At 37.8% G+C, this 14,736-nt stretch overlaps 1 protein-coding gene across 2 annotated transcripts; it reads right to left on the bottom strand.

Moving 5' to 3' along the window:
• Positions 1-698: 698 nt before the first annotated feature.
• TLR3 (toll like receptor 3) lies at positions 699-10,864 on the bottom strand. 2 transcript variants are annotated; one of them, XM_033061317.1, is made up of 5 exons: positions 10,690-10,864; positions 7,544-7,992; positions 6,084-6,305; positions 2,649-4,474; positions 699-1,855 (listed from the first exon to the last, which is right to left on the bottom strand). In XM_033061317.1, exons 2-5 carry the CDS (start codon positions 7,985-7,987, stop codon positions 1,627-1,629), a joined length of 2,721 nt encoding a protein of 906 aa, XP_032917208.1. In that variant the 5' UTR covers positions 7,988-7,992; positions 10,690-10,864; the 3' UTR covers positions 699-1,626. The 2 variants fall into 2 exon arrangements, with proteins under 2 accessions (XP_032917208.1, XP_032917209.1); XM_033061318.2 differs by having other exon boundaries at positions 6,114-6,305.
• Between the last annotated feature and the right edge of the window lie 3,872 nt (positions 10,865-14,736).

Below are 14,736 nucleotides of genomic sequence, written 5' to 3'. Positions count from 1 at the left end.
TTCCTTTTAGCTGTCAAAGAAAAAACTGTGTCTAAAAGTAAACAAAAAAATTGAAGTTAATATAGTTTTTAAAATTTTTTCCCACTCTACATCTAGCTGTAGTTACAATAATGTTTCTGATATTATTTAAAACTATTTCTTTTTGTTGCTGTTGTTGTTTCACCAGTCAGAAAAATTTTGGTAATGAAATTGCAGTAGCACCACTTTCTCCATAAAGTTGTCTTCTAGTTATATTCTTGTAATAGGTGGTATTTCTTGCACCACTTAATTAGCGGCTTGTCTGGAGTTTCTTCTGTCTTCACTCAGAGGCAGGATTAAAAAACATGAAGGAGACGAAATTTTTGTGTTCAGGCTTGGTTGTTTATTAAATCTTATCTAAAGTACAGAGAGACAACACTTCCAGCTACCAGCTAGAAGCAAGCAAAATGGAGAAAGATCTAGTTAGCTACAAGGTCTCTTAAAGCTAAACAGTCCAATAGAGAATTAACACCTATATTATTTGTTTTATATTATTTATATTTTTGATAACTAATCTCCTGTGAATGGCAGTGCATTTCTAACTGCCTAACTAGAAACTACTTCCTGAAATCATGAAGAAGAAGGAAGATGAACACCGAAAAGAGACACCATCCAAAATCCTCCATCTTGTCCCATACCTATTACTGTATTATAAAAACCTCAAATTTAAAACCCTTCACCATGTGAAATCACACACTTCTATTTAACTACACACCTGTGACTTTAACTCCATCACTCAAATTTGGAAGCCTTCTCTAAGGCTCCAGGTCAAAAGCAGTATTCTCCAGGGGGTCAGTGCCAGAAAGCACAGAAAGCTCAAAAAACCCAGGTATCTGGGATCCAACATACTATAAAAATATCTGTGCCTTTATTAATTTTATACAGGTGCAGCAGCTGTGCCTTGGCCATGCTTCACATTGATTTCAAGTTCTGTGTACAGGCATACAGTTTTGTGTTGCATTCTAAGAATCAAGGTGACATCTCTCAGTATTAATGTCCTGCCAGCTCTCTGAATTTCACCAGAGAAGAGCAAAAAATTTTTTTCTTTATAGCAAATTTATTAAATCAGTTGACTCATCAGCCTGAAAGTCACTTTTTGATAGCAACCAGTATTAGCCCCCCTCAGAAGGCATAATCACAAAGGTTTTAAAACTCACTTAAAAAAGGCTATATTTCTTGATTTTAATTACAGAATTAATTTTCTGTAATTTACTTACTGTGTTTCACAGCTTTCCAGTTTGAGGCACTGAATCCCCCATGTTTCAAAAGCAAAAAGTAGTGTCCACTCTATCTTCTACAAACAATTTCTTGTTTCATCATTAATGCATTTACTTTTAATATCCCCTCAGAGAGTCTGTCTTTTCTACCGTACATTATTTCCTAGAATATCAGTGATTCTCACTGGTCTTCAGAATTTCTACCACATTTTTAATACACTGATCGCAATGACTATCCACCATGATCCCTTTTAACGTCACTTCAGTGCAGCTGAATTAAAACATCAGCAAAAACATGAATATAAACAAATAAATTTAAATTATAGTGACTCATACATATATTTACAGGATGACAAAAATCACCCCATAATTCAAATCTGTAGTTCAAAAATCAGTGCACTTTACTTTTAGATTTAAGTGCCATCACTAATTGCTGATGAAATGCACTGACTCGTTCTTTCTGGGCTGGCCAGTTCAAGATGCAGCGAGATCTGAACATTCCTCTTCTCAGTTGAAGTGCATGATACAACTTATAATCTTGGATATCATCAAGAAAGATCAGTATGATGGAGTCTCGACTTTGTTCAACAGCTTGCTGAAGAGCTTGATACACCTTGAAACTGATGCAAAAAAAAAAAAGACAAAAATCAATGTTTTCTTTTATGTGAAAGAAAAAGACAAACAGTTCTTGACAGGGGTTTTAATGTCTATTTTGTGATATACAATGGTTATTATTTTTCTTAAATTAGTTGTCTCTAGAAAAAATGATTGCTCTAAAAATATAACCCAAGTCTACTGTCTTGATATAGCCTTGTTTAGCAAAATCCCTTTCTTTATGAGACATTATATAAGAATGGTGAAAAGACTAATTTAAAGGCAAACAAAATAAATCTTTTGATGCTAGGGATCTTACTCATTGTTGCTCTTCTTCAAATGTGTAATTTTTAAAAAAGCAATCTGCAAAGGTGGCAACCTGACTTCTAGAAACAAAACACACAAAAAAACACCCCCTCCAAAAAAAGGAACCAAAACAAAACCCAACAAACCAACCAAAAAAAACCCCAAAAAAAAACAAAAACAAAAAACCCCAACAAAACAAAACAAAAAACCCCACAATACAAATAAACAAAAAACCCAAACAAACAACTCAATCAAGCCACAAAAAACACTCAAGAAAATGCCTAAAACACTGACTTAGATATTCAAATGTACACTACCGTATGTGTGAAACAATTAGTTTCATTAGGTTAGAATTATTCTGAAGTAACAATATATTAGGTAATTATATTGAAGTAGATTTTGTGTGGATATTTTTCATTAAATTCAATTTTTTTTATTAAATTAAAATTTAAAAATTATTTTGCTGAAATATCAAATTTTCCCCTTACAGATAAAATTCTATTTCCTACTCACTTTTTACACCAGGGATCCTGTAACAGGTGTTCAGTCACAACAAAAATAGTCTTCCTGCTCCTTTTTATGCTGTCAATTGTGGCTTCAAATTCAGATACACCTGCTTCAAAATCCCGTTCTTCTAAACAAAACTTAATTTCAAAGTGGTTATTTTTTTCCAGGGACATGAAATTTTTGGACACCCAATGCTGGTCCTCTTTTGCATGAATAATGTAGGCATCATAATCATAGTGTTCCTGTTGTCTCTCAAATTCTTTAAAACCAAGCATTCGATTGACTACAATATTCCAGTAGAAAGCTATTCTCCATCCTTCAAAATGGATGGTAAGGACAATAAAAATGAGTAGTGTCACAAAAGTGCAAGAGATCACAAAAAGAAGTTTAAATGGAGCACTGTCTTTACAGGCTGAGCTATCAAAATACAAAACTAGACTACCATGATATTTAGGTGGGGTGTTGCAAATGTACTGGGACCTCAATTCAGGTATATCTACTTGGGTCTTATTAAGCCAATCAGCAAACCAAGCAATGCTTTCACAGGTACAATCAAAGGGATTGGAATCCATCTCTAGTTTTGTCAAGCTCCTGAAAGGTGGCCCAAATACTTTTTCTTCAACTGAGGTTATCAGATTTTTCTGAAGGTTTAATGAACTCAGAGAGGCCTGGTCATCAAACAGAGTTGCTGGAAGCAAATTCAGATTATTCGATCCTAAATCCAAGTGTTTTAATTGAAACAGGCCCTTGAAAACCTGAACTGGAATTTCATCAAGTCCATTTGATTTTAAATTAAGAATTTGCAAATTGGGAAGACCTTTTAAAAAAAGAACAGGGCCACCCGGATTTGCATGTTTCCAAAGTCGGGCTAAATTATTATGCTGCAAATCCAGGATGTCAAGTTTTTCAAGTCCATCGAACAAGTCTTCTTTTATATTTGCTATGTTGTTATTGCTTATGTCCAGGACAGTCAGGTTTCGCAGAGGATGAAAAGGTGAAGGAGAAAGTGCCAGATTACTGCAGCCTACCTTCCTCAGCATGAGTTTTCTAAGGCTTGGGACAAAAATGAATGATTCACTTTGCAAAGTCAAGTTTTTATTATAGGAAAGATAAATATCTTGTATATTATCGAGACCTTTAAACTCATGACCCGTAAGTGGTTGGCTAATTTCATTGAGACCAAGACTAAGAATTCTCAGGTGTCCCAGGGAAGAAAAAGCCCCACTTTCTATTGTAGAGATTCTGGTTTTTGTGAGGTTGAGAACCTGTAAGCTAGAATTAGCAAGTGATAAAAATGTTTTATTAGTTATTCTTTGTAAGTTTATGTTGCTATTGCAGAGACTCAAATATTTCAGGTTGTTCAGACCTGTGAATGTATTAGCAGTAATTCCTGGAAAATTGTTATTATCCATTATAAGGTACTCTAGGTGGTATAGCCAATGAAAAGAAAAATCTTCAATTTTCCCAGTAATTGAGTTTATGAGATTCAAATGTTTAAGGCTGGATAATCCATAAAATAAATGTGAAGATACATGAATATAATTAAGATTCAGGTTTAAATATTCTAAACTTGAAAGCCATTGAAATGAGTAATTTTCTATGGTAGAGAGAGAATTTTGGGAAAGGTTTAAAATTGTAAGATTTGTTCCTTGCAGTCCTTGGAAAGTTGTGTTGCCGATGTAGGAAAGTTTCACGTGACTCAATGAGAGGTTTCGAATCGCTGTGTTTGATAATTCCGTACAAAGTTTCTTCGTGCGATTTTCATGAAGTTCAACATTGTTCAGTATGAGGCCAAACAGATTTCCAATTGTATGGAAACATCCCGTATGAAACTGAAAGGACAAGGAAAAAATAAAGTCTTGACCCGAACAAGGGGGTAATGTAAGAAAGTTGACCAATAAAATGAAAGCTTGTAAAGGTTTTCAAATGGGATTTTCAAGCAGAATAGAACTTCTACACCCAGACTGCTTCACAGCCACATTCAGACAAACACTTTTTGGATTTTACACTTCTTGTGACAATAGTTTTATCATTTATAACATTATTATAATGAATCTGAGTAGTATTGTTTTAGAAGATAGAAAGCACATTAGTGAGATGCAAATTTATATCCAATGACCAAAACTCCTTCTCTAGAAGTATCTTAAAATTTTTGATATCTTTCTTCAGCTTTCTGTTATTGGTATCTGCTAGGTATACTAATTTACTAGTTATTATGTCTGCAGACAGACAAGAAGCAACCCGTTTCTCTGTGTAAGCAGAAGCTACACACTTGCTTTCACAATATGAATCACAAGCTTTTATTATAGAGCTGGCCCCTCATCTTGATTAAGATGTCAGTTGAGGGATTAAATACTTCATTTGTCAGAATGATTCAAATGCATAAGGCTACTTTTTAGATAGCAGTACTGTAAAACCAGAGCAGCTGAAAGTGGCAAAAAGCAGCAGAGCCTGAGAACGGAGTAATGCCATTTACTCATCCACACCGTGTACCCTTGTGCCAGAATAGCCCTTCGTGCAGTCACACAGTGCACCAGGCAGGGACTACAAGCTAATAAAGCCAAAACACTGTAGAGTTTCCCCAGTGATCCAGCACATGGTCTCATAAAAACTGGTACCAGAAAGAGAGAGGGATGAAGCATCCAAGCAAAAGAGGATGATGGGATTCATTCTTAGCACTGATACAAACTTATACCACATTAAAATATTCTTTTAAGTCCAATGTACATATTTTTTAGAGAGCAATCTACTGGGAAACAAAGCAAAAGAAGCAAACAAAAACCAAACGAACCAAGGAAATTCAATGCATATTCAGTATTTGTATGCTGGGGGTCAACCAGCAACCAGTTTAGAATTGCCACACTTACCATCACTCTTCAAAGAATCCTAACTCTGAGAAGCAGATCAGAGAGCACAGTGAGGTAGATGTGTCTTAGGATGACTTTATAATACTTGTATGGAAGACAAAGCATCTATGTGGGTTTTTTTTTTTAAAGTGAGTATATGTTTCTAGAATGATTATTTCTCTGGGGTTCCCATAGCCACAAGTAAAAGTTCTCTTTGATAACTGGGAAGTGAAACCTAGATTGTATAACCAGACTTGCATAGTACCACACTTTTTACCCACTTAGAAAGTGTGCCAGGCCTTCACCTTCAGCACGTGCAAATAAAGCTCTGCGCAGAAAATACATGGTAAGTATTCTTAGAGCATCTTGATTTAGGTATTGCGTGAGACCTCTGATTTACATGGAATCAACCTATATGAAACCAGTCTGTGCTGATTTCAGTGGCAAAATAAGAATTCTGTAAATCACTGATGGAGGTCAGGAGTGATGGTGTATAAAATAGAATGGGTTTTGGACTTCAGAGGGTCAAAATTATATTGTAAATGCCATACAACCAAAAAGAGTAAATCAGGATAGTTCCATTTTATACTTACACCTGTTGAATTTCTGTTGAAGTGCTTCCTACCTCTTTTAGTGGATTTGATGACAAATCAAGACTATTCAATGAGGTATTGATAAGAAAACTGAAGTCTTCTTTTTTCAACTCCATGATTTGGTTACTACCCAACATGAGCTCATGGAGTTTCTCCAACTGTTGCTCCAATCCTAAATTGGCTGACCTCAAAGAATTATGAGATAGGTCCAAAATATTCAAGTTCTGGAGAGAAGATACAAGAAAAAGAAAAGTATATATATTTTTTAAATTTTTATTTTATGTAATACACAAAAAAATTTAGCAATATTTCATTAGAGTATAATTGGTTAGAAATAAGTTGTAATACTACACTTAAAATAAATTTGTAATAGAGAAATGGCAGCTTTCAAGCACCTACTGGCTGAAGTATTCTGTATCTTTTACACCAGTAACTTTCATGGTATTAATGATATTAACCTGCTAAAGTATCTACTGCAAACCAAAGTAGATTTATTTAAAGTTCCTTAATTTACTGAAGGCCCTCCTGCCTCAGATAAAGTGATAAATGCAAAAGCCTACAGCTGACTGCAGTTACAACTATAGTATTAAACATCTTTTCAGTATGGTCCAGCCCTGTAAATGGAATAAGGAAGGTAAAGTTCCCAGCATGGAAGCTGGGTGAACTCACTTGTATTTAGTTGTGTCAGCAGTCTTACAATGCAAACTTACTTACAATACTTTATGTAACTGAACTGGAATAGTGAGTTTAACAGAAAAGTTCAGCCCTACTCAGAACCATATGCACACTCATTAGAACACTGAGTGACAATTAGTACCTACATATTGTCTTTACTGTTTTTTTGTCCTTAGGCCTTTCCTTTTACATGATTCCTGCCTGGTGCAAGGACAGTGAAATATTCCCTTCTTGCTTTCTGGGGGTGGTCGCCCAATCTGTGCTACAGACAAGAATATTTAACCACATGTAAACTACCAGAGAAGCAAAGATACAATAAAAACATTTTTACTCTTTCTCAGTTTTTAAAGTCCTGAGAGACACTACATGCAGCCTAAGCACTGGCCTTCCTGGTTTGAATAGATAAATCTCAACTTTGACAATTTAGGCTGCCAGCTAAAATTCTAAAATTTAGGCTACCAGGCAGCTCAGATTCCACACCATCCACTTTGCTGCTATTATCATCTGCTGGTGCTATTGGCTTAGCACATATCCTGCATGGAGAGGTGCTTCAAAGGGATGCAGCACAGAAAAAGGAATGGAGACCATTGACTCACAGTCATTGACGGAGACTCCAATGTACCATAACAGAAGGAGCCACAAGGCCTCTTCTTCAGCAAAAATCAGTGAAAGATTATGTTGGGTATTTTAAGATACCAGGACAGCGGTTTTGTATACACATTGGAAAATACAGTAAATTCCCCATTTATTCTTTATTTACATGAAAAAGTGCATTTCTAACTCTTACCTTCAGGGGTTTGAAAGGATCGTTTTTTATATTTAGTCTGTTGAATCCTAAACTGAGCTCAGTCAGGTTGGTGCAGGAAGCAAAGACTCTGTCAGGGAGCTTAGACAATTCATTATGTTCTAACTTCAGAATCTGCAACAGGGGCACATTTTGGCACAGTTCTGGTTGCAGTTTAGAGATGCTGTTGTAGCCTGCATTCAAGTAAACCAGCTGGCTATACTTGGTCAGATTTGCAGGACCTAGCTGTCTTAGCTGATTATGAGAAATGTCCAAACTTGTTATATTGTTCGGAAGATCAGAGGGAATTTGAGTCAGCTTTAGGTGACTGCAGTCAGCCATTTCATTTTGGATATGACATTGTTTTCCAGCTGATGCACATGGCCAGAAGACAAACATCAGTCTGACATATAAGCTGCTCCACCAAAGAATAGCGTTTCGCATCATTCTATCTGCAAAGGCAAAATGAACACTGCAAATTACAATCATTTTGACATGACTTGTATCTTCAACTGAAGGCAAGCAAGGCTTAAAAAAATGTGATTTCACAGTGAGCAAACATTTAGTGTTTTTAATCCATGAATTTTTTTCTGCATTCATTTTTTCAGATGAGTTATGTCTAATAATCTCTCTAAACAAAGACTTTTATTTAAAAGTAATAATACTGTCTTACATAAAAATAGATACGTTCAAAAAGCTACCAACTTTATCTATTATCGATGAAAATTTCCCATCACTTTTTCTTTTCTGATTAATTTTGCATTGCTTTAACATTCATAAAATGCAATAAATATGACAAATTGTACATAAGCTTCTCAATGTTAGTAATTGATCTCTGAACTTAATTACATGCAAAATATTTATAGTAATATGCATTAAAAATACATAATATACCACTTCTTTCTTTTACTGTTCTTGCCACTTTTTATTTTAAAAGCCAATCACACAAAATTGTCGCTCCATCTTATAGAGAAAGAAGGAATACCAGGCTATAGAAACATATATGAGAAAGTAAGAACACACAAAATAAATCAGTACCAACCTAATCAGGGAAAAAAATGGACAGAGCCAAGGTGTAGAAGAGACACTGCCCATAGATTCAATATATTTATCCAAATACTTTTCAGAAAAATATACACATTTAAGAATTTATATACTCCATCCCATATTTTTTGGTCATTTATATTAGGATATCAACATTCAAACTCTAATTTTCAATGGCTCTACCAGTTTTGTCATTACATTTCTAATGAATCTTAGACTTTTTCATGTTTTGTTCATTTTCCATTTAGTATCCATTAGATTTAAATTCACCTAGTGATCTTGTAATGAAACTTTACTGGACAAGGAAGAAAATTAATTCCATGTAAATTCTGACCAGAACAGAGCTGTAAGAGCTCAGAAGGGTTTGACTGATTCATAGAGCTTGTCTAATTAAATGGCATTTCTTCTAATCAAAAGAAGAGTCCTTTGTATCTCCCATATTATTCTCTACAGAATTAATCTTTAGTAGAGAAAGAACACACTTTCTGAGTGCTTGCCAGAACACTTTTTCATGCTTTAGCAGAGGACAGTAAGCTTAGGTTCCTGCCTTCATTTTTTTCTTTTTTAAAAAATAAAAAGCTTATACTTTCAACCCTTTTGCTTGAAATGTCTCCACACTCTTGATACACACATCTCTGAATGGTCTGCTGCCAACAAACTTGGAACCGACCTAAGAGCCTCAATTTCCCAATGAGTTCAGTCTCAGCAGGATGGGCTCCCAGGCAGAGAAGGCTATAATTGCCCCAGTACAGAACAGGTTATAGATGGGAATAAACCTGCCTAGACTTAACAGGAAGCTAGAAGAGCTTCTCAAAAGACTAACTCATGGGTAGTATGAGCTTTCTTACTTCTACAGCCCCCATTTTCCTTTGCTAGGAACCTGTGTTTATTTAATATTATTGAGCTTTGAGCACATTGGAGTATTGCGTTTTAGCAAACAATGAAACAAGAAATGAGAAGAGAAATAAAACCAGCACATTTGTATAGGAAAAAAGAAAAATTCTTCATAACTGATATTTTCTAAAGAGACAAATTTCCACTAGCATAACAAGTACTCTAAGGAATTGATGCTGCAATCTGCAGCCAAACAAGAGCTTAGCAGGTCAGACCCCAGCAGAGTTTGTCTCCATAGATGACCTGCCTTTTCAGAGGGCATGCATATTAGGACTGCTCCAGTGACAAAAAGTCACATTATAGTGGCCAGAGGGGTACCTCATGGCTGTCTTTTTGGAAGCAACCTGGCCATCTGAGGAGAGACATTTGTATAATCCAGTGGGAATGGGAATACAAGCAAGGGATAGAGGGACATAAAACATTGTTAAGGCACACACAAAGGACTACAAAAGATGGTTTAAAATAAACCTTAATGAAAAAACAATTCCCTGTTGGGTACTGCATGTCAGGCTGACCCACATCCTGCAGCTCTCATACCTCTCCACTCATCTGCCATGGGTTAATGGGGAAGAAGAGAGCTCTCGGTCCTGCAGAAAGCCTGCCCTGCTACAGTTGCTGCCAAACACAGCACTCATGTCCCTGTAGCTGAGGAAAATAAAGGACCACTCGTCCTACCTCTTTCCTGCACCCCAGCTGCTGGAAACATTAAGGAAAACAAAAGGGAAGCATATCTGTGACAGAAGCTTGCATCTTGGTCTGCATCATTCTCAGGGTTTGTATTAGGGTGATCAGACAGCTGCTGGGCTCTGCAGTAATTGTTGCCAGCCCACTTTCAAGTTTGAAAACCAGAAGAAATGTACCGCACAATCACAAAACAGGCTCTTTAGCTGGCTTCCAGCAAGGCCCAATGGCCTGCCTTTTCTGATTGCAACAGATCTGGAATCAGCTTTAGGTGTTTTAGCTTTGTCTGGGGGTCCAGTGAAGAAAGCACACACCCATTATCTAACTTCGCGGACAGCGTTTCGGATGGGCAAAAGAATGAAATACAGTTTTAACACCGTGAGCAAGAACTTTAGAAACTGGCACTGACTTGGCTAACGTGCAAGTTATGAGAAATCCAGGATCAAGGAAATCACCCAAACTCCTGAGCAGCACTTTGCGCCTCCATATTCACATTTATTACTATGAAGTGAAGAATTTTACCGACTCACCTCTGCGGGCTTTATCCCCCGGTATCTGGAAGCATCCCACCTCAGCACTAGTTCCTCAGCACACGAGCACGGTGAGGAAACACTGCCCCGAGCCGGAAGAAGTGAAAGCGAAAGCGTGGCCGGGCGCGGGAGGGAGCGAGCGGGGCAGCGGCGGGGCCAGCCCGCGGGACGAGCATCCCCGAGCGGCGCAGCCACGGCTCCCCATGCGCACCCACGGCTCCCCATGCGCACCCAGCCCTCCTGAGATGGAGCGGTTCAGAGGTGCTGAGCGTGGCCATGGCTCCTAACCTCACAGCTGGGCTGCTGCTTGTGGCTGCTGACCGCAAGTAAACCGATTGAAACACACAGATGTGCCACGAATGAGCAGCAGCATCGCACGATCCTATTTAAAACTCAGTTGCAATTTATTCTTCCTTTTTCCAATGTCCCTGAAAATCCCCAAGGGCATATCCCAAAAGCCGATATCCTGACTGACGCATTACTGGCACAGGAATATTAGTTTTTAAAGTAGAAACAGCAACAATGTTTCTTACAGAGTACATGTACAACATTCCTTTCCAAAGGGAATTTGATTATGTGAGATAGTAATATATTTAATTTCTAAGGGAGAAAGTTAAATATTTTGTATTTTAAAAATACAACACATAAACAAATTGTTTTTAAAAGTCCAAGTTAAAGTTTCAGATAAAGCTTTCAGATGTGTGTCCTCTTCATACTGTTTGTGAATCTGTGTGTCCCTGCTTTTCAAAGGATCTGACCATCAGTTTCCTAGAGGGGACTTTCTCAGGACCAGCTTCTGGATATGACAAGAAGTGCTATTGCTTCAACTACATTGGCATTCGTGAATATTCTGCGGAACTGATCCAGCTGTACATAGATCAGCTGAGATCACCTGACATTTTTCAGCAGTTGTGCAGTCCCCTCTTAAGTGGAGAGTGGATAGCTGCAGACTAACCCAGAAAATAATAAAGTTGGGCTTTAATTCTTCAATAGAAGTGTTTGAAATTATAACCTGCAGCCACGTGTTAACTGCCTACCCATCAGGAGCTCTGGGGAGAGAGGGAACTTGTGTTGGTTTCTACCCTAAATCTGAGACTACCCACAGATTTGCTCTGGGAGAGGCTGGTTGGGAGATAGGCTGGGTAACAAAGAGGTTGAGGACCTTGTTTCCTACTTCTGTTCTCTGAATTCTTTCAGCAATTGCCAAATAAAAATTCATTTTTGTTCTTGGAGCTGGGACACAAACTGAGACCAGAACCAAAATATTTTGGAGCTGAAAGGCTCTAAAGACTTTCATTCCCATTTCAAGTTAAACCTTGATACTCTCTTTCCTCTTGGTGTGGGAAGAGTGAATTTCTGTTCTGTGCTGTCCAGTGTGTGTCAGGATAAGGTCATTTGATCAGAAGCACAGCCAGCTGAAGTCACATTAAGTGAATCGAAGAGGATTTTCACTTTGTGTGTCGTAATTCTGATACTTTAGAACATAGAAGATCACATTGATGATAAGAAACATAATAATTAACAACCTTTGCAGATCACTATTCCAGCATAGCAATACTGTCAGGTATTTTATCTCTCCCTCCACCATACTCATAACTACAGATCTAATGTGGTCTTTGATCTCACCTCACAATTTATTGCTTTTCAAACCTCTCTTTGCTATACACATAGGAGATTATTAGGAAGTTACAGCTGTCCCAGGCACAATGGAGGAAAACCATCTAATGCTGGTGAGGCTGCTAATTTTTTCACTAAGGCCTTTTCAATACTCTAGTCTTACAAAAATATCAGTGGCTTAGGGAGACAGCAGCACATGGGCAGACAAAAACTCTTTTGGAGCTCTTGCATTGGGGTAAGAACATTTATTTTAGGACAGAAAATTTCAAAGTAACGAAGCTCTTGTAAAAATTTTGCAGAGTGATTTGCAAGAACCAGCAAGATAGTGCTGTGCAAGATACATTCTAGGGCAGACAGAACCAGGCAGATTCAGCAAGTATGGTTGGTAGCTCTGAGGCAGGAACAAAGCTGATACATTTGTGTTTACTTCAGTGGTGTACAATCTCATTGGGTTCCCAAATTGCCATAACTCCACATGACAGCACATAATGGAGGGCGTAGTCAAGCAATCCACATGTCCAGAGAATAATTTAGAAAAAAAAGTAGCACAAAAAATAGGCAAGGCTCTCGCACCATGGTCAGGGTAAGCTTGAATGAGGTGGTTCTGAATGATGGCAAAATACTGGAGATGTAGCCATTTCACTTAGATGTTTAAGAGCAGAGTAACCAGCTGCTGCACAGACCAAGCTTAAGATTATCTGGCCTATAAACACAGAAGGGTGGGGATGTATATGCTCATGGAACACTCCCAGAGCTAAGATGCCACCAAAACTGAGCCTATGAAAAAAAGGAAATCTACTGATCTTACCTGATCTTCAGATACAAAAAAGTGTATTAACTTAGTACATGGCTAATGGGACTTCAGTGTTTTTGGAAACTCCAAATCATGCTGCAAGCATCAGGTGGAAGACCTAAAATGAGAGAACACATGCAGACACTTCCAATGACTATCAGCCACTCAAAAGGTGAAAGCACCTTTTGTTGTGCTTGGATTCAGATATCCTATGCAGCAATGGACAGGTTCATGGAAACAGAATTTAAAGATGTCTGGAAGTGAGCATACTTACCTGGGGAAAGAAAGCAGGAAGGAGCAGACATGAGCACTAAAGATCTGAATTGAGTCTTGACAGGGGACTTCCTGCAGCATCAAGGCAGCTAGAAGGGAAGACAGTGTGGCAGAGAGAGTTAACTTGGATCTGCCTCCCAAGACAAGAATAGATGCTTCTTCTCTTGTGGTTACATGAATTTGGCTAAGTTTAACTGTACTGTTGAACTATCTTGCAGGTCATGTGAGTTTTGGGTGCAATAGCTCCTCTAAGGCTGCTTGGTCAGTACTGCTAATTTACAAGTTGTAAAAATTAAATTACATTAGCTTTTTGCTGACACAAAGTGGAAAAGAGTATGTGAGGATTCGCAGGCATAATATGTTCATTAGCATGCTCCCAAATACAGAATTTACTTCCATGCATTTCTTTGTTTGATTCCTCTTGTGAAATAAAAAAAATGTGAATGAAATCTGGGAACATGACCTGGGCAAGTAGCTGAGAACTCCAGCCATTGTTTGGGATTTTAGCTATCTAGTAGCCAGCCAAGAGCAGTGGCTCTGATTAAAGTGTTTGTCACCTGGAAGTAACATTCAAAATGCCAGTGAACATGCAGAGTTAAATTACAGCACTGACTCATCAGTTTTGACACCGTGGTGTACACTTTTCTGATGTGCTGCACTGAGTGTAAAGATAAACTGCAACTGCAGAATAGGTCGCATTACCTGAGCTGAACAGGTGTCTGAAATATTCTGGCCTGCATTCACCAGAGCTCATGTCACTTCAGTTATGTTACTTAACTTAGCCTAGCCAGGAGGCAAATTAGGGAACTGAGAATTCAGCTCTAGGATGGATTCCTGTTCAAACACTACATCTTCTCTCTTTATTGGGGCAGTTACAAAGGAAGCCTTTGCAACCCTTTACACTGCATCTTCCACTGCTCCTGCAAGGATGCATCAGTACTAGCGCACAGATTATGTCAATGCTTTTGCTTTTCACCCAAAGAGTTCTAATCCCAAAGAGAGAACCCTGGAGCCAGACAAAGGAGAAGTCAGTAACTTCTAAGTTAGCCTTTTAGACAGGGTTAGAGAAAGTCAAAGTGTTTCACTTCATTATGCCACCATTTTATGAAAGAGGTCCCTCAATGTTTCATATTTGTGGCACTGGATTAATGTATGTATAACTATTGCTCTTAAATGTTTTAGCCTTTTTTTTTTTTCTAAGAAAGTAGTAAAGAACCTAAAAATTAGGATTTAGATATTCTTGTGTTGTGGAAATATTTTCGTACTTCCAAGAATTCCCTCCAAAAGGTGACAATCTCCCTAAAATCTTGTTCTTATCCAGCTTTCTCAATTATGCATGCATATTAAACATTTTTTATTTGCAA

The sequence above is a fragment of the Catharus ustulatus genome, chromosome 5 (assembly GCF_009819885.2).
Source record: "Catharus ustulatus isolate bCatUst1 chromosome 5, bCatUst1.pri.v2, whole genome shotgun sequence".
Lineage (NCBI taxonomy): Eukaryota > Metazoa > Chordata > Aves > Passeriformes > Turdidae > Catharus > Catharus ustulatus.
Note: the sequence above shows the minus strand (reverse complement) of the source record. Positions and strands in the feature narration are given on the sequence as shown.

Bases quoted from the DNA above. Each gene is read 5' to 3' on its own strand.
- TLR3 (XM_033061317.1), bottom strand. From the start codon at position 7,987: ATGATGCGAAACGCTATTCTTTGGTGGAGCAGCTTATATGTCAGACTG. The intron at 6,306-7,543 runs GTAAGAGTTAGA...TCTTCTCTCCAG, and splicing joins ATCCTTTCAAACCCCTGAAG to AACTTGAATATTTTGGACCT. The intron at 4,475-6,083 runs GTGTAAGTATAA...TTGTCCTTTCAG, and splicing joins CTTCAACAGAAATTCAACAG to TTTCATACGGGATGTTTCCA.